General features: G+C 36.9%; 1 protein-coding gene across 2 annotated transcripts in view; it reads left to right on the forward strand.

Annotated features, from left to right (window-relative positions):
* The first annotated feature begins 17,505 nt into the window (after positions 1 to 17,505).
* LOC145683683 (uncharacterized) overlaps positions 17,506 to 19,223 on the forward strand; it is a 51,717-nt gene continuing 49,999 nt past the window's right edge. Inside the window, exon 1 of one of the 2 annotated variants that reach the window (XM_081755037.1) lies at positions 17,506 to 17,621. In XM_081755037.1, the coding sequence (XP_081611163.1) occupies positions 17,552 to 17,621 (70 nt within the window). In that variant the 5' untranslated portion in view covers positions 17,506 to 17,551. The remainder of the gene's footprint in view (positions 17,622 to 19,223) is intronic. The other variant, XM_081755039.1, reaches the window with a different exon arrangement.

Genomic DNA, 19,223 nt, shown 5'->3' on the forward strand with positions numbered 1-19,223 from the left:
AGAATTAAAAGAAAACTAGGTATTCTTAACTTCCTACGTAAACTCCACGATCACCACGCTTGAAGAAATTAATCAAGTAACCATGTTTTCTACTATTAGTCCACAAAATAAATAATATACCTCGCTTCAGTTAGTTTCAATCAGATTATTAGATTTCCGAGCACCGGCGCAAATATGTCTTCAACATTGGGAAGGGAGGGGTACAAGTAAGTAGTGTTGTAAATAGAAAAAAAACGGTTCGTATTTTTTCAGAAACGTACGTTTTTTTTAGAAAAAAAACATTGCCTCTCGTTTTTTTTCTAAATTTCGTTTTTTTTCAAATAGTTATTTGTAATGCATCTTACGTCTATTTAAGTATGAAATATTTTTATGTAGGTGTAATCACCGTAAAATGCAACATAAATTAAACGCTAGATACTGATACGCTACAAATATTTTACAATTTACATGAATACCATACCTATTAACAATTCGGGTTTCAGCAGTTTTCATCAATATCAACTAAGAAATATAAGTAGAAATGAAATTTTGTTTTTTCGTGAAAGCAGGCCTTTAATAAGTACGAAAATAATGTCACGAACAGTATAAAATTCCAATAACTTGTCTAAAGGTAAAAACTAATACTAATTTGCCTAATAGTATTTTTCTAAATATCATATATAAATAATTTGTCGACTAGATATATATGATATGCAGAGCCGGCTCTACCATATATGCAGTGGTGTATTTACGATTTTGTTTCGGGAGGGGCTTTGCTAACTTTCGGGGGGGGGGCTTTGCCTGAAAATGTGAAAATTCTGCAAAATATTTCATATACTATTTCATATACTTTACTATAGTAAGTAAGATTTCGGGGGAGAGCTTAAGCCGGGAAGCCCTCCTAAATACGCCACTGTATATATGCAACAGGTGCATTTGCGTGGAACGGCAAGCTTGGATGGTCCGGCAAAATCTGTCATAAGTATATTATTTAAATTAAATATTTCTTGTTGGAAACATACTTCATGATGATGGTAGTTACATTTACTGAGCTGACCTTCTATTTGAATACTACATTCATAAATTATGTTTAGGTTGCATTAGTTTAAGGCCACATGGACAATGCTAAAGCAAATGGTCGAATAAATCCGAGCACAAATTGCTTGATTGTTGTCAAATGCAAGAATTCAATTCTCGAATAGTAGTGAATATCAGTTCCATTTCGTATGTTATCACAGTTTTGATATGAAAGTAGTCTTGTTTTTGTCAGAAGCAAGTTCCTTATCATTGAAGATAGAAACAAGTTTTTTTAAAAATGTTAGGAGATGTAGAAGAAAAATCAAGAAATAAAGATAAAAGAGCTAGTTGCACTGGAATTGCAAACTGATACATTGAGATTGAAGCTCGATAGTGAATTCTATAAAAAGGATTACCATCTATCCTCTGCAGGTGTGTTTGCTTTATCTTTCACTATCATAATAGATTCACATTTAAAGAAAAAGAAACATACACAACGGAATTGCAGTTTTAGTAAGCATTTAAGCCTTTCTGAGTGCGACTTCATTTACCCTCCCCTTTGTTGTTCATGCTGGAATAGCATACTTAAAATCATGACTTCTAAGATTTGTTCTTTCTGGAGAAAGGGGGAGGCGGCAAATTATGCCATTGCACGAGGCGTCAAATTGACTAGGACCTGAATATAGGATGACTCAATTTGAAGTAATGCAGGGTGTTTCAAAATTAATATTAGGGTTTTGAAACTTTGTAGTATCTATTACAATTAACTTACAATTATAAATATTATATCACATGAAAGAGCAACTCAAACAGTTTTGTACGCAAGCATGTACATGCATTGTTTCTTCTGTCTGCCGTTAGAAAGAGCAAGTAGCAAAGATGGAGACTAGAGAGCAGAAAGCTTTTTGTGTTTTAATAAAGACTGAACCTGTACAGTGCAACCGTCTGTGTGAAGAATATTAAGGAGACGCTTGCAACTACGTCTTTATTGTTTGCAGTTGCTACAGGTCTAAAACCTACAGACTACGGTTTACATGCCAATTTCGCAAGTGAAATATTCCTGCATAACAATGAAAATTTTCTGGATCGTATCGTCTACAGTGATAAATCGACTTTTCACCTAAGAGCTAATGTGAACACTCATAATGTTTGCATCTGGCAGTCAGCAAATCCTCAGGAGATGGTACAATTGAAACGAAACTCCCCTAAATTGAATGTGTTTTGTGCCATATGGCGGAAAATTTATGGGCCTTTCTCGCCTATCGACTAGATGTGTGCCGTGTGATGAATGAATCTCACATTGAACACTTGTAGTAAAGACTGTTTGAGGTGCTCTTTTACTTGATGCATTGCTCATAATTGTACGTAAAATGTAGTAAGTACTACGAAGACTTAAAACCCCAAAATTTATTTTGAAACACTCGACAATTCTCACCAACAGTGTTGGAACTAAGATGTAAAAAGGAGAGAAAATTTTCCCTATAAAGTTATTGTTTACAATGATATTATTATTAGTCGAGACTATAACTACAACAACAACACGAGTTAGTAGTCAAAAAAAATGTAATCAAATGTGTACTCGGTGGCCCAGGTGTCCAAAATGGCACACACAGGTGTGTCACTTGTTTAATCCGCTCCAGTGTGGACACTAATTAAGATATCAGGATATTGTTCTTGCAAAATGTGGTTGGACTATAGTTTATCATATTAATTTCTTTTTCTTCTGGTGTCGAATTTCCTTCTCAAATTTCACCCCAGTAAAAAATTCGAGAATTTTCTAATTTCCTTTATTTTTTTTCCTTGTAGCTTCCTTCGTTGTAGAAAGATATCCTTAAGACTTGCCAGGTAGATACCTCGGATAGATACCTAACTGTTGACATCAATTGGACGGGCCTGCGCGCAGTGTTGCCAATTAGGGAAATTAAAATTCTCCTATATTTGGGCTAAACATTAGAAATTTTTGTTTATAAATCCGTACCTATACGTTCGAGTGCAAGTCAACTTACGCCAATCGAACATTTGTCCTTACTTAACAAACGAAAGTACAGATCGTTACAATGGGGTAATTAGGGGACGCACGTAAAATTCATATTTAGGTTCTAGCCCTTGATTTTTCTAGTTTTTCCTTACTTTTCTGTTTACCGTAATATCTTTTTGATAATTAGAAGCTTTGTTCCTTAAATATCGCCATAATACTTGTAGGATGTATTAGTGATGTACCAATGTTTAATTTAAGGTAGTTTGCATCTGTCGGGTTGCAGTGTTGCCAGGTACCAAATATTTTAATTCCAGATTTTAGGGGGAAATTTTGGAAAAATTATATGTTTTGTCTCTATTATTTCCCTCTTGTTGGCTATATCGGAACAGACGTACCAGTGTCTGGAAGTATCGTCTTTGCTCTACACAACGCACTATAGAAAGTTTCAATAGGATAATTAAGGGAAGTACAGTTGAGCTTTACAGTGGATCTTGTTCTCTAATTGGAAAGATAACTGTGATTTTTCTTAAGGTAGAATGAGTTTTTTTTTATTGACATGCTTACTTTATTAGATATCATCACAAAACGTGTAGGATATATTAGAGGGATACCAAAGCTTATTTTAAGATAGTTTGTGTGTGTCTGATAGTAGTGTTGCTAGCTACAAAAAATTTTAATTCCAGATTTTAGGGGCAAATTTTGGGAAAAATTCCCTTTTTTATTTCTATTATTTCCTTCTTGTTGGCTACATTCAAACAAATGTACCAGTGTCTAACAGCCTCATCCTTAGCATACACAGCGCACCATAAAAAGTTTCACTAGAACAATTAGGGGAAGTACAGTTGAGGTTTATAATAAACCATGTTTTGGAAATGGTAAGAAAATGGTGAATTTCTGAGGTAGAATGAGATTTTTTTTTTTAATTTCATACTTACTTTGTTATATATCGCCATGATACTTGTAGAATATATTCTTTGAGTACTACGGTTTACTTTCAGATAGTTTTCGTCTGTCTGATGGCAGCGTTTCCAGCCAAACAATTAATTCCCGCTATTAGGTGAAAAGTTCGGAAAATTTCCCTTTTCTCCTCTGTTATTACCCTCTTACTGGCTACATTGAAACAAACGTACCACTACCTGAAAGCTTCCTCCTTGCCCTACAGAACGCACCATAAAAAGTTTCAATAGGATAATTAGAGAAGCTGTACCCCGGCATATTTGATTTTTGCCTTTTAGGTGTAAAAAGTGTCAAAATTTCATGATTTTTTTCTTTCCCTCTTTGAATGGAAGCCAGGGACTTCAGGATTTCACTGTACCTTGTCAACACACCAAAGATTTCTTTAGGTTACTTGAACCCATATAGCAGCAGTGGTGCTAGATACAAAAAAATTTTGAAATTCGGTTAGGGATGTTTTGTAAATTTTCAATCCTACATTTCCCTCAATAATTTCCCACCCGTTGGTAAAACTGCAATGCAACTTACACCAAAAAATAGCCACATCCATTTTCTTAAAAACAAGGCCTTAACCATATCAATCGAATGAATAGTTTTTGAGCAATAAGTCACTAACTGGAAATGTAGGAAAACGCCAAAAATGGCCTGGGACCGAAAGGAATAATCACACAATTTTGCTCGTATAGGTTCGAAGAAACAAACGATTTGTAAGTTACGAGGGCTTCGACTCTAGTTCTGTTGATTCTTTCAATAATCTGCAACATAAATCAATAAATAATAGTTGCCAGAAAAAAAACAGACTTTTGAAAAAAAACATGAAAAAGAACGATGTTTTTTATTGAAAAAAAACTTCACAGAAAAAAAAAACGTTTTTTTACAACGCTACAAGTAAGACCGTCCCATTTTTATATATATATATTAAGTGATGCTCAAGATATTTTTGAAATTGAGAAACAATCCTGTGAAGATTCAGGGAGCAGAGTTATCTTCAACTTTGGGAAGCAGGCAGATTTGAAGCTTATTTTGGGGGGGGGGACATCAATTTCATCTCACTTTCCTTTGTGGCAATCATCACATTTCCTCCCCCAAAAAAACGTATTTCAAATCGGATTATTGGGGGAATTCTCCTCCCAGTTCCAAGATTGGAGGGGACATGACACCCTCATCCCCCTGAATTTACGCCAGTGCTTCCGAGCTATGTTATTCATTAACTATGTAATGTCTCCTAAAACAGCTATACCTGTCGTCTATCATAATTACGTAAAGAGGTGGAGAAAATGATTTCCTGGTATGAAGTCAGCGTACTGTCATCCGAAAAAGAAATCGCATATCCTTTAAGTCTTATACCTGTATTTTCCCCAATAACCCTGTTTTCTTACTGTGTTACTGTTTCTTTGTGCTTTCCTTAGCAAAAAACACTTTACTAACTATAAATTATTTGCAAGTTTTGTCAAAAGTAAAGAAAACTATGAAACTTATGAGCAAAATGCTTTAATTGATATGAAACGTTAGTCATGCAAAACCATTAACTAACGGAAATTCACAAGAAAATTAAGAGTATTTGACACACAGAACAAAACTATGGTCTATCAAAGAAATAGAAAAGGGAACTACGTATTTATTTCGAATGAGCATACGATACATATAAATATGCATTGTGCGAAGCCCAATTACGCATAATAAGTCAATATTGTAACATGACGAGAATTAATTGGTGAAGGGAAAAAATATTTAATTAATCGTGATCATGATCACTTTGTAAATTATTCATATTTTAAATGGAAAATACAATTCAAATCCCAAGCTGGTGCTGTAAGTCATTCATCACAAGAATTAAGGAGATCATGTAGTAACGTAAAATTATGTCCAGATACAACATTTCTTTTAATACCAAATAATACTCTTGTTATGTAGCAATGTCTTGACTCAAAAACATTAACGCTTTCTACTTCAAACAACCAAGAAAATTCTTGTAATTGTTTAAGGCTAGCGGAAATATAATCATGCAACCTAGGGATGCGCACGAGTCGAGACATGTCTCGAATCTCGACTCGACTCGACTCGAATTCGAGTCGAGATTTGAGTAGAGACCCACTTTGTAAAATTCGAGATGAGTCGAGACAAACGTATTTCTCGACTCGAATTTACGAGTCGAGTAGAGACAGCTAGTAAAAATCTCGACTCGACACAAATGTCTCGAAAATTTTTCTATAATTTTTAATAATATTTTGAAGAAAGTACTCACTCAGAAACACTCGGCACGAAAATTTCGGAAACTGCAGGACTTGTCAGGTGTTCGAGGAGTGCTGTGGTGATTGTCTTCAACAAGTGGCGAAACCAGGGGGAAAAGACGTCCAAATGTCGAGGGGTTGGGCGATCCCACCTCATTACAGATGTCGGACGTCGTAGGCTGGGCAGACTGGTAAAACAGGACACGCAGCGAACTGCGTCGGAACTAAGATCAGAGTTTAATGCTGGGCAAAGTACAAGTGTGTCTGAACAAGTGTTGTCAAATTTCCAGGAATTTTGAACCTGTTTTTTAAAAAAACGTTTTTTTCGATTTCTTTCCGGAAAAATTGAAAAAAACGTTTGTGTTTGTATTAGGTTAATTGTACTAGTAATGATATCTGTTTTTCTTTCAAGCACTTGAAAAATGTAAGTTTAAAAATTTCAATATTGCGAATATTAAAAAAATAGCACTCGAAAATAAAACTATTCCAATTATTATCTATATATTAAAATACTTAATTTACGCGTATATGTTTTTCCTCACAGAAACGTTTATATGTTTGTCTCCAATTCTTTCAACAATGAGATCTCGAACCCACAAGGGCTAGAAACGTGCCGTTTTCATTTGTCGATTCCAAATGTTGTGTAAATTGTCAGGTTCTAATTGAATATTTAAAAAAAACATGGCCATTAGTTCTTTATTACATATCTAGAAGTACACTAGAAGTACTGAAATTTTTGAAAAAGTAAAGCATCATACCCTACGAGTTATATATTCCAACATCACATAGTTGTATATAGGGGTTGTATATATGTCAGGCGTTTGTTTCATGGCCAAATGATAATGAAATTGAAGGATAACCATTTCTCTAGTCTAACAAGGAGGGTGTCCGAAGTGTAAATCTCAGATTTCAAAAAAGTTTGTGCAGATCGTTAGGGGGGCTCATAGAATAAAGATTAGCACAAAAAATTTCGGCGGAACCCCATATTTGGGTGGGGCAGTGCCCCATTTGCGATTTTCGGCTTTCGTAGTAAAAATCGGCCTTTTGATTTGAAAATTGACTTATTGTTGTCGACAATCGTTATCATTCGTCTTCATTTGCGTAAAGATACTACAAGTGTGGGTCAGGGATCCCTATGTAAGTGAGGGGTCCGTCTCACTAATGTGATACATGTTCCCGCTTCATTTTGACGAGCTGAATTCAAATATGTCATTAAAAGTTCTTTGTGGAGCCCATGTGCGGCACAGGTCTCTACCTAGTTTCTGGGATGCTGAATCACAAGTTGATAGAGAACTGAAGGCCTTGAAATAGAAGTTTAGCAGAATCAGTGCTTACTGTATGGATTGAAGCCAAAAGAGATTTCATGCCTGCACATGACATGGATGTTCGGAAATGGGCAACTGAAAAAGCGAAAGAAATTAATCTTGAAAACTTTGAGGGTCCCAAAAGTTGATGCACTCGTTTTAAACGGAAACATAATATTGTGTAGCGATAAATAACAAAATCCGTGTCGCGAGCAGACGTTGACATTTGAAAACAAATAGAAACTTCGGCCACATCTTTCCAGTTAGAAGTCAGGGATACGTTACCGGAATTCGATATAGACAATACTTACAATTCCGATCAAAGTGTTTTTGCAATGGAACTGCACTATAATCGTATGTTAGGCATACAAGGTCGGAAAAAAAGTAGAAGCTTCTGCACAATCCAAAAATGCCTTATCTCATAATTATACAATAATACCCCTTATGTCTGCCAATGGAAAATTTGTTGGGCCATTATAGATTGTATTCCCAGAACCGACAGGAAAATTTGGAGCACAGGTCAAGAAAACTTTATTCCAGTCCCCAAATGTTAAGGCTTCTGCATCAAAATCTGGAAAGATGGGTAAGCTGCATTTGGAGGAGTGGATCCGTGACGTTTTATTTCCTAACATAGAGGACAAAGGTATCTTGCTCGTAGATTCATGATCATCTTTTAACGAGAAAGAGACGCATAACACATTCCGGACGAAGAAATTCTATGTAAACAGATTCCACTGGGAGCAACTTGGGCTGTACAACCACTGGATATTTGGGGCTTTAGAATATGGAAGAATTTTGTACAGAAAATGAGAGATTTCGTAATTTTATACCAAATTGATATACAACTTCACCACGTAACAACATTATAAAATTGCAATCGCTAGTTTATGAACAACTATCATTGCCAAGGTACCATGATGTGTTCAAATATAGTCGGTATAAATCCGGATATGTAAATGCGAGGCCGCCAGAATTTGTTAATCCTGTGAGTTTCTCATTTTCCTTAAACAACACTACCATGTGTGATGAGTGCGAAGATATAACACTCCTGAAATGTAGTTGGTGCTGCAAAAGTCTTTCTGCGAAATACTTTTTCGAGCAGTTTCATTTCTGTAAAACACACAATATATAAAGTAAGCACGAATTCTGCCTTTCAGTTCTATTTCAAGCCCTTCAGTTGTCTTTCAACTTGTGATTCGGTATCCCAGAAACTAGGTAGAGACCTGTGCCGCACATGTGCTCCCCAAAAAACTTTTAATGACATATTTGAATTCAGCTCGTCAAAATGAAGGAGCAACATGTATCACGCTTGTGAGGGGGGGCCAAATGGCGGATCAAGCCCGGAGCCGGAAGGAAACCCCCAGTTTTTTTAGTGACAAAAATAATTGAAGCTATTATTTATATCTTCTTGAAAGTTCATAGTAAACTCATGATATAGTATCATAGCCTCGGTTAGGCCTCCCCCAGTTTTTACCTTCTAGATTCGCCTCTGGGGACCCCCCTTCACACACAGGGATCCTCGACCCACAATTGAAGTATTTTACGCAAATGAAGACTAATGATAACGATTGTTGACAACAATAAGTCAATTTTCAAATCAAATGGCCGATTTTTGCTACGAAAGCCGAAAATCGAAAAGGGGCACTGCCCCACCCAAATATGTGGTTCCGCCGAAATTTGTTGTGCCGATCTTTATTCCATGAGCCTCCCTAACGATCTGCACAAACATTTTTTAAATCTGAGATTCACACTTCGGACACCCTCCTTGTAAGATTAATCTTCATTGTTTGGAGAAGGTTTTTTTACCAATAAACACCGTATATCACTGACATAATTAATGGTGTGTGTAATTTATTTACTTATTAAATAATGCATGCAAATGCATGCATACACGATATGTGCATTCAGTAAATGGATAATTGAAAATTTGAATTCAATTATCTAAACAAGCCGGCTATGAGTCTTTTGTTTTAGCCACCAACCCTTTCCTCCTACTAATTTTACAATTAGGATTGAGCTTCTTACCGAATGTGTAGCCTACCGAAGGACCACACAGATGTTATCGAAACGATTGTGCTTTAGTTTCCTTGTATGCTTTGGCAGAAACTTCTGTAGATATCGAAGCCCGCCAGTGAAGCCATATCTAGCATCTTGGTGCTAGATCTAAAATATTTCACTTCTATTTAGCATCTAGTATCTTGACTTTAGCATCTTGGCAAAGTCTAGCATTATTTCATTCTTCCCTCTGGAGAACAGAAAAAGAACGAAAATTTAGATGGTTCATTGACCATAGTTGAAGCGATGGTTGGAGTAATAAAACCAGTTAGTATTTCCGCTGTTGTATTGTTGAATTCACAGAAATGTTCAAAAATAAGCAAAACGTAACTCTGCACAAGTGGGGCGTTTACGGGACAGGTCTGGAGTCTAGGCTGAGAGCTACCAAATTTTGGTCACTGGTACCTTGGTCCAGGCCCCAAGCCAAGATGAATCTTTTTTGTTGAAAATTCGAACCATGGGGTCTCAGGGGGGCGTTTACACGGACATGTAAAAGTGGTAGAAAATGGCCGATATTACTGTCGAATTCATAGTTTTAGCGGTCGCTGAAATCAATGGTTAAACTCTGAACGCTGAAATCAATGGTTAAACTCTGAACTCCAAATTCACCCTATTCGGGCCGGGGGGTACCGTGGGGGCAGATACCGATAAAAGTAAAAGTAATCCAAAATAACCGATATTAGTGTCAAATCCATAGTTTCCGCAGTCGCAGAAATCAATGTGACAAATTCATTAGCGATTATATGAAAATTCAGCTACAATTGTATGCAGGCCGAGAGTCAGCGGGAGGGGGCGTTACTGAGATATGTAAAGTAATCCAAAATAACCTATATTAGCGTCAAATCCATAGTTTTCGCGGTCGCTAAGATCGATGGTTACACTTCCATTAGCGATGATTTGCAAATTCAGCTACAATTGTATGCAGACCGGGAGTCAGCAGGGGGAATACCGAAACGTAAAAATAATACAAAATGACCGATATTATTGTCAATTCCATATTTTTCGAGGTTGCTGGGATCAATGGTGACACTTCCAATAGCGATGATTTGCAAATTCAGCTACAATTGGATGTGGGCCGGGAGTCAGCGGGAGGGGGATACCGAGATATGTAAAAGTAATCCAAAATGACCGATATTAGTGTCAAATTCACAGTTTTCGCGGTCGTTGAGATCAATGGTGACACTTTCACTAGCGATGATTTCCAAATTCAGCTACCATTGCATGCAGGAAGGGGGTCAGCCGGGGAGGGGAATACCGAGAGATGTAAAAATAATCTAAAATGACCGATATTTGTATCAAATCCACAGTTTTCGCGGTCTCTGAGATGAATAGTGACACTTTCGTTACTAATCACTTGCAAATTCAGCTACAATTGGATGTGGGCCGGGAGTCAGCGGGAGGGGGATACCGAAACATGTAAAAGCAATCCAAAATGACCGATATTAGTGTCAAATCCATAGTTCTCGCGGTCGTGAGATTAATGGTGACACTTTCATTAGTTATCATTTGCAAATTCAGCTACCATTGCATGAGGGCCGGGAGTCAGCGGGGGGATACCGAGACATGTAAAAGTAATCCAAAATGATCGATATTAGTGTCAGATCCATAGTTTTTGCGGTCGCCGAAATGAGGGTAATACTTCCACAGGCTTTGACTTTTAAATACTGCATACATGCAAAGAATGCGTATATTCAGCTAATATATATATACTGGTCAAAAAAATTAGGGAATCAGATGAAAACTAATGTAAAACTTCTTACGAATAATGAGACAACACTCTATCTTGTCCAGTTCAGATTAAAATCGACTAGCATGAAGGCACAACGTGAAAACGAACCGTTTGAAACATCTGTGCACGTGATCGGTGATGTAGCGCTACCAGAGATCATTTTGTAGTGTGGCGCTGCCAACACATTCCAGCTCCAGGATACCTTTGTTCTCATTGTGTTTAGTGCGTCACAAATCTACGTAGTGAAATTGCGCAACAACGGAATTTGCCAGAATCGCTGGCATGGTGAGCTATCGGCAGGTTGGAAGCTGGTCAGTCATAGCGGGAGATGGCACATGCCATAGAAGTGGCACAAAGTGTGATTCCCGGTTGTGGAATCGATTTCAAACAACTGGAACTGTTCGAAGAAGACAAGGACAGAGCCGTCCACTAGTAACCAAAGCCAGAGACGATCGTTATCTCTTGTTAACAGCCCGTCGAAACCGGCGTCAGAATGCAACTCTGCTACCTCGAGCCTTCCGAACAGCAACATGACGCACAATATCCACTCAAACGGTCCGCAATCGCCTTCGAGAAGGTTACCTCTACGCACGTAGGCTTATGGTATGTGTCGCATTAACTGCGCGACACCGTGTTGATCGAAGAGCGTAGGCGGAGGAACATCGTGGGTGGGAACGCAATAAATGGGGCAATGTTTAGTTCTCTGACGAGTCTCGATTCAGTGTGGAGCCTGATAATCGACGTGTTTTCATCTGAAGAGAGTGTGGAACATGACACAATCTCATGTTTGTGCGAGAAAGATCCCAGTATCATGGTGGTGGACTGATGGTGTGGGCAGGAATCAGCATTGGTGGGCGTACAGATCTCCACATCATCCGAAATGGCTCTTTGACGGCTCTCAAATAAAGGGATGAGATCCTGAAAATTCTTGTTCTTCCTTATGCTGGTGCCATTGGTGATTCATTCCTTTTATTTATGACAATGCTCGTCCTCACAGAGCTCGGTTAGTGGATAAGATGCTGGATACTGAGGGTATCGCTTGGATGAAGTGGCCAGTATGCTCTCCGGATCTCATTCCAATTGAGCATGTCTGGGACATGCTTGGCAGACGAACTGCCGCAAGGCCAGTGAATCCAACAACCATTCCAGAACTGGAAGTCGCTCTTCTGGGTGAGTGGCACAACATCCCCCAAGAACTCATTGATAATCTGATTGTATCCATGCCAGGCAGGTGCGAGGCTCTGTTGGCTATTCGAAGAGATCATATGACATATTAAGGAACAATCAGTGTTGTTGCCTTACCTGTTTGTGAGCAGTTCAAGAGGTGTACACATAACCGTCCTGTTTCATGAGCTAAGTGAACAAGGTTTTCCGTGTCCCAACACCACTATGTGCCCCATTTTTCTACTATATCTTAAAGCATTCCTTCTTGTATGATATATATGAGTCAAACACGAGCTTATCCATACACTATCTTAAGGTCTTGTGTGATATTTCAGCTGATCCCCTAATTTTTTTGAGCATTTTATATATATAGTGGCGGATCCAGGATATGATCAAGGGAGGGGCTAAACCATACTTTGCAGTTTTATCCCGTATAAAGCAGGATTATTCTAGCCCATTTTATACAGTGTATACTTGAGTATGAAGGGGGTTTTCCCCGTTGGATCCGCCGCTCCAGGAAAGGACCATATGACAAGGTTCATGTCAGTCAATCATTCGCGATATCGATGAAAATACCATTCTATTTCGTACACATTGATTCGAAGGCGCATATCTCCAAAACTAATGAAGATATCAGAGCCATTTAAAAACAGGTAGGTAGCACACATAGTAGACATTAGATACGTAGTATGTTCATTACACTCACAGGTGTTTGTATTCTGGGCAAAATGAGGACATTCATATTCAAATTCTGTCTTGCTTATTTAATTGAAACAGTTCCAACTTGCTTGCTTTGAAAATAATTCAAGCGAGCAGGAAAAGTACAGAGGTATTTTCACAAACTTGTTTATCTTCATTTTTACTCTTGACTAGTTTATGTGTGTGTGTGTGTGTGAGTGTTTATGTCTGACAAACTGTTCTGCAAACTCAAAATATTTTAACACGAACTCGAAATATTTTCACTACCGGTTCTAGCGAACCGGCAGAATTGCACCATTCCATGCAGGTATGTCTCTTTTATAATTTTGATAATGGATTTTTCTTCTGCTGAACTTTTGGAGAACTTGCATAGGTCTTTAAAGAGATTTACTTTTGGTATATAGTTCTTAATTTACCGTAAATGTATTTTTTTCTTGCTGAATTTGTATTTATTTTAGAATAGTGTTTCTGACTCAGGCGATGACGCGACACAGAAAAAAAAGCATCTCCTCAATCATAAATGGGATTCTGGGGCGTAATTTGCGCAATATTTAGAAAATGGTAAACAGAACAAGTTGGAGTTCAGAATGAAGGGCGTCAGGCAGGTCTTCTTATGTTACCCTCCAATCGATAACCAAAAAAATGAATGAAGAGTGGTCCAGGGATCCGCGTCAATGGATTTTGATTTTTTTTTTTTTATTGTGTATTTCTCATTGAGTCACGAAACATTTGTGACCCTCTAACTCACTCTATTTCTTGCCAGAGTTTTGAGGAAGAAGCCTCCGTTGGTCACAGTCTGGTCATAAACGATAATACTAATATAATTTTAGTATTAGTATTATTAATTTATAGCGTTTTATGAAAGTCTAACGTTGTGATGAAGCTTATCGCCCATTTAAATTCCGCTTAAATTAATTTCCAGAAATGAATAATATCTACTGTGCATATTTGTGGCAGTGTAGCAGGGTTAATAATGCAGTTCCTGGATATATTACTATATATAAAACATTTATTTTAAGGTTTATGGTTTTTCCTTTTAAAAAGAACTTTACTAAAGAATGGAATTTACACAACATAAATTATTATCTGTGCTTCGAATTTCCATAACATTCATTCAGTAGACTGTGGAAACACACAATGCTGTAATATAATAGAATTTACATATATTAGTAAGTTAGAAAAAGATATAGTGTGACATACGAGAGACGAACGGTTTCGAACTGCGTAGCATTGAGAGTGCGGTGGTGGGAGGTGGTCGTGGTGTGGATAGTTCTGCTCTGCACAAGACGCCATTTCATTTATTCAGTCACTATGGAGCATTGGGGCTTGCAACGTCGATTGTTTGTCTATGACAGTTTCGTGAAAAGTGTTGAGTCTATCACAACTACGCAGCGATTGTTTCGTGCGCGGTTTAAGGTCGGTCGACATCGAGGTGTTCTGAGCCGTGACACAATCCTCAGATGGGTGAAAAACTTTAGATCGACTGGAAACATACTGGATAAGAAGCATCCTGGCTCGAGACACAGTGTAACGACACCAGAAAATGTAGAAAGGGTAAGGGAAGCGGTAGTCAGAAGCCCAGGAGGGTCAGCTAGACGTCATGTTAGTGAGCTACGAATCAATCATGAATCGGTTAGACGAATTTTGCATAAAGAATTAAAATTCCATCCCTACTAAATGCTCATTGTCCAACAATTTAAGACAACTAATTTTGCTGTGCGTGAATACTTCGCTCACAGAATGCTTGTGATTTTAGGATCGAATGAAAATGAAATTTTATTCTTGAGCGATGAAGTTCATTTCCATTTAAATGGGACCGTGAATAAGCAAAACCTACCTTACTGGGCTCCAGAGCATCTACACCTTATCCCCCAGCGTCCTCCACACTCTGAAAAAGTAACAGTCTGGTGTGCTCTTGGCTCTATTGGCATTCTTGGACCTTATTTTTTCTAATAGAATGGGGCCACCATTACTGTTAATTTGGCTCAACATATTCCTATGCCTGAAACGTTCTTGAAACCAGAACTAAAAAGACGAAGAATCCTCTTAAAAGGTGTTTGTTTCCAGCAGGATGGAGCAACATCACACATCGCGAACACTCAATGACAGTTCTTAGACTCATGTTTCCTGGACAGATTATTTGACGTCTTGGCAATGTTCCTTGCATTCTCAGGTCTCTCGACTTATCAGTGTGTGACTTTTTTCTGTTGGGGTACCTTAAGAGCTGTGTCTATAACCACAAACCACGAACTTTGAACGAGTTGAAGAACGCAATCATTCAAGAAATTACTGCCATCCCTGCAGACATGGTAGTCCGTATGATGGAGGATTTTGAGAAGAGACTTGAGTCCTGCATTCGAAATGATGGACACCACTTTGACGACATTATTTTTCACAAATAACTGAAATGTAAAGTAATGAGCTTTGATTTTGTGTAAATAAACATGCATTAATTTTCAAATTGGCTGAGCATTATTTCATCAAAACCGTCCATCTTCCCTGTGTCACCCTGTACAATCAAAGAGAAGTAGAGAGAGAGACAACAAAAATAAAATGGGAGTAGAAAATAATGAACGGAAGTAGGTTATCTAAATTTCATATATTCTATTTGATAATAGCTATTTAGATAGAAATCAGTACTCTCCAGATTTCCAAATTTTATACTTTATACAATCTTTAGTGATAATCTTTTGTAATCTTTAATAATCTGTGTGATCTTTAGTTCGCATTGTTGCTAGGTATAAACATATTGTTTCAGCGATATACCAGATTATATCGTAATGACTTTAGTATATTTTGCAGATTAAATCCTAGTTCCGCATTTAGTATCCCTACGTTCAGGAAATTAAAACTCTCCGAAAGCAAATTCAAATGTGTTTTTTGGACATTATTATTATTTATAATAATGCAAATACTACTACTACTACTACTACTACTACTACTACTACTACTACTACTAATAATAATAATAATAATAATAATAATAATAATAATAATAATAAGTTCTAATTTTAATTTCGTTCGACCTCAAATCTTGTCTCGCGCATCCCTATCCATCCTGCCTACATAAAATCAATTTTGGATACGAATATTCAATTTCTTTTAACGATAATTGTAATCTACGATACAGATTGAAGTAAGATATTGGCTTGAACTGCTTTATTACCCACTTAACCTTCGTATACTGCAATTATATCTAAGTTTGGCATAAATATTTATTATTATTAGAATGTAAACACTACAGAATATATATTAACACACAATGAGGAAGAACTCAATGCTCGTAGTAATTAACAAATTGGTTGCATGTTTATTTAAAATTAACTCTCTTCAAATCTAAATAATCATTATTAGAAAGAAAGGAAGAGAACCGTTTTGTTGATTTGGACATATTATAAGAGATTGAGGAATGTGTATGTAATTGAACAGAATATGTGAAACTACATATAATGTAGCCGAATGCAAATTATTACTGAACTCAATATGATGTGATTATTCCGTAGAAAATATGAAGACTCGATTTTGTGGCCCCTGATCCAAAAAATAATTATTGGCAAAGATCGCAATCCATTGATTCATTTTGGATCGTTCCTAAAATTCTTGAAATGAAATGTTTCCTTTTTTCATTTATTTTATGAATTGGGGGGGTCCTTGTATAACATGAAACAATATTCTTTGATTTTTTGACTTCTATAATTAGGGCTTTATCCCAGTTGAAGTTCAAAAATAAATAAATAAATGAATAAATACATACTTCGAAACCCCTTACGATTCGAGTTGTTAATAATATGTTTTACCATCGTCCCTTATATCACGTCCCTCACGGTACCATTCCATCTGAGCTAGTGTTTCAATCAGTTTCTTCCTCTTTTTAAATACACTTAGAATAATAATTTTCTCTCCTACTGCTACTAACACTTTGTTTTGTTTTTCCCGTTTGACCCAGCTAACTCTCTTTCCCTTAATCGCCATTCTTTTGTCTTTCTAATATTTATTTTCAGCCCGTAGTTTCCAAAGCTTCGATCCTGAAAAGGACCGCTAAATTCAGTTCAATCGAATTCAGTATAATAAATGCATATTGTTGCTGTGAAAAAGATAAAGGAAAAGGGAATATTTTAGCTGAACAAAACGAAGAACTATCTTATGGGAAACTAATTACTGTGGAAGTCTTGTCAAAATTTTATCATGTCTAAATTTCTAACATTCTATCAGTACTCGATTACCTTAACTATGAAATGATGCAGATTCCCTTATCTTTAAAGCTCTATTTGACAATAGGTTAATGAGGGGTAAAACGATATGTGATTATAGTTTTAATACGTTTTTTTAGTAGATCTGTTGAAAAAGATTATTTGGAAGTTGGTGTTTCCTTGAATTCAAGTCTACAGAAACTTTTAAACACTGAACTAATTTTCCTGGAGAATGAGGTCTCTAGTTCACGATGTTAGTTGTGTTGGTTTCTGTGATAGGCGCTGTTTACGCAGCACCTCCAAATTTAATGAATCCTCAACGTAAGTAGCTATTTAAAAAGCGTGGTAAGAGAAATTTATATATTTAAGAATAGATCTATAAATTTATTCAGAAACAATGAGTGATAATATGATACTACAAATAAAGAGGTAATGCTCCGTTACGGGAAACGGCACTGAAGCACACAATAGGTATACAGATTGTAGAATTTCAGTGTCCTCAGCAGCAAAGCTATGTGAGATATGAATCTATAATTTGAGAGACGCAACTCTATGTCAATGCACTTGTACTCGCGTAGAACCTTGGGAGAGTTTTTAAGGCATTATCGTTCACGAATTCTATTGCATTGCTATGATATGACTTCGGTATACACGTATCTGAATACTCCTACCAGGTTGAAAGCCAAATTATTTGTAGATCTACCGTATAATAGTATAAATATCCTCTTTTTTTAAAAAAAATATCTGCATAAATACATGTAATTAACTCAACATTCTGCTACTTCTTCAACACAGTGACTTATGTAATAGATGATGCCGAAAAAAAACAAATTGAATAATTTCTCCTTGCAGCATTGAGAGGAATCACTAATCTTAATAGCATCTGCAGTGAACAGTGTTTCTATCAATGGGATAGTTTAACCCTTTCCTGTTCTTTCTTGAGTGTAACTCGACAATTTATTTTTGTTTTTTCCAATTGGTCGTCAAACTGACATTCGACATGATATTCACTGTTGATTTCGTCTAATGGCACGTGGTAGTTGTTTGATTTTTTCCCTACTAACTAACTAACTAATTAATTAACTAACTAACTCTATGGCCTATGGAACCCGGAGGTTCAATGCCGCATTCACAAAAGCTCTCCACTGACTTCTATCCTTAGCTAACTGCATCCAGTTTCCACTTTGTATTCCAATCTCTGCGAGATCCATCTTAATATTGTTCTCCCATCTGCGCCTAGGTCTTCCTAATGGTCGTTTTCCGATTGGTCTTCCAGTCAAGACTTTGAAAGCGTTTCTACTTTCTTTCATTCTAGCTACATGACCCGCCCACCTAAGGCTCCTAGACTTGACGACCCTAACAATGTTGGGTAAACCATATAAATTATGTAGTTCCTCGTTATGAACTTTCCTACTACATCTAATGAACAATAACTAAACATTTATGTTGACCCATATTCTAATAGAAAGTTTTAAAGTATGTTTTAAATTAGGAAAATAAATTATTATATACCAAACGCTGCAATTTGGCAAATTTATTGAGAGCTGTTTATTCGAACTCGAGAAATGTAAAAGGACCGCAAACGTTAAGTTCATATGGGGTTTTCTTATATACAATACATAATAATACAAAAAAATTGTAGGTTATACCAAAAAATCATCTCTTGTGTTACGCTTTGAAAACTCTATCGATCTATAGGTAAATGTGGCATCACTGCATGTATGTTTTTGGCTATCAGTCCAGGGATATAAGTCCCCATGCGAGTAGTGACGCGCACGAGTCGAGACAAACGTATTTCTCGACTCGAATTTTCGAGTCGAGACAGCTGGTTAAAATCTCGACTCGACTCGAATGTCTGGAAAATCTTTCCATAATTTTTAATATTATTTTTAAGAAAGTACTCACTCAGAAACACTCGGCAGG

The sequence above is a fragment of the Thermobia domestica genome, chromosome 4 (assembly GCF_964235325.1).
Source record: "Thermobia domestica chromosome 4, izTheDome1.hap1.1, whole genome shotgun sequence".
NCBI classification, from domain to species: Eukaryota; Metazoa; Arthropoda; class Insecta; order Zygentoma; family Lepismatidae; genus Thermobia; species Thermobia domestica.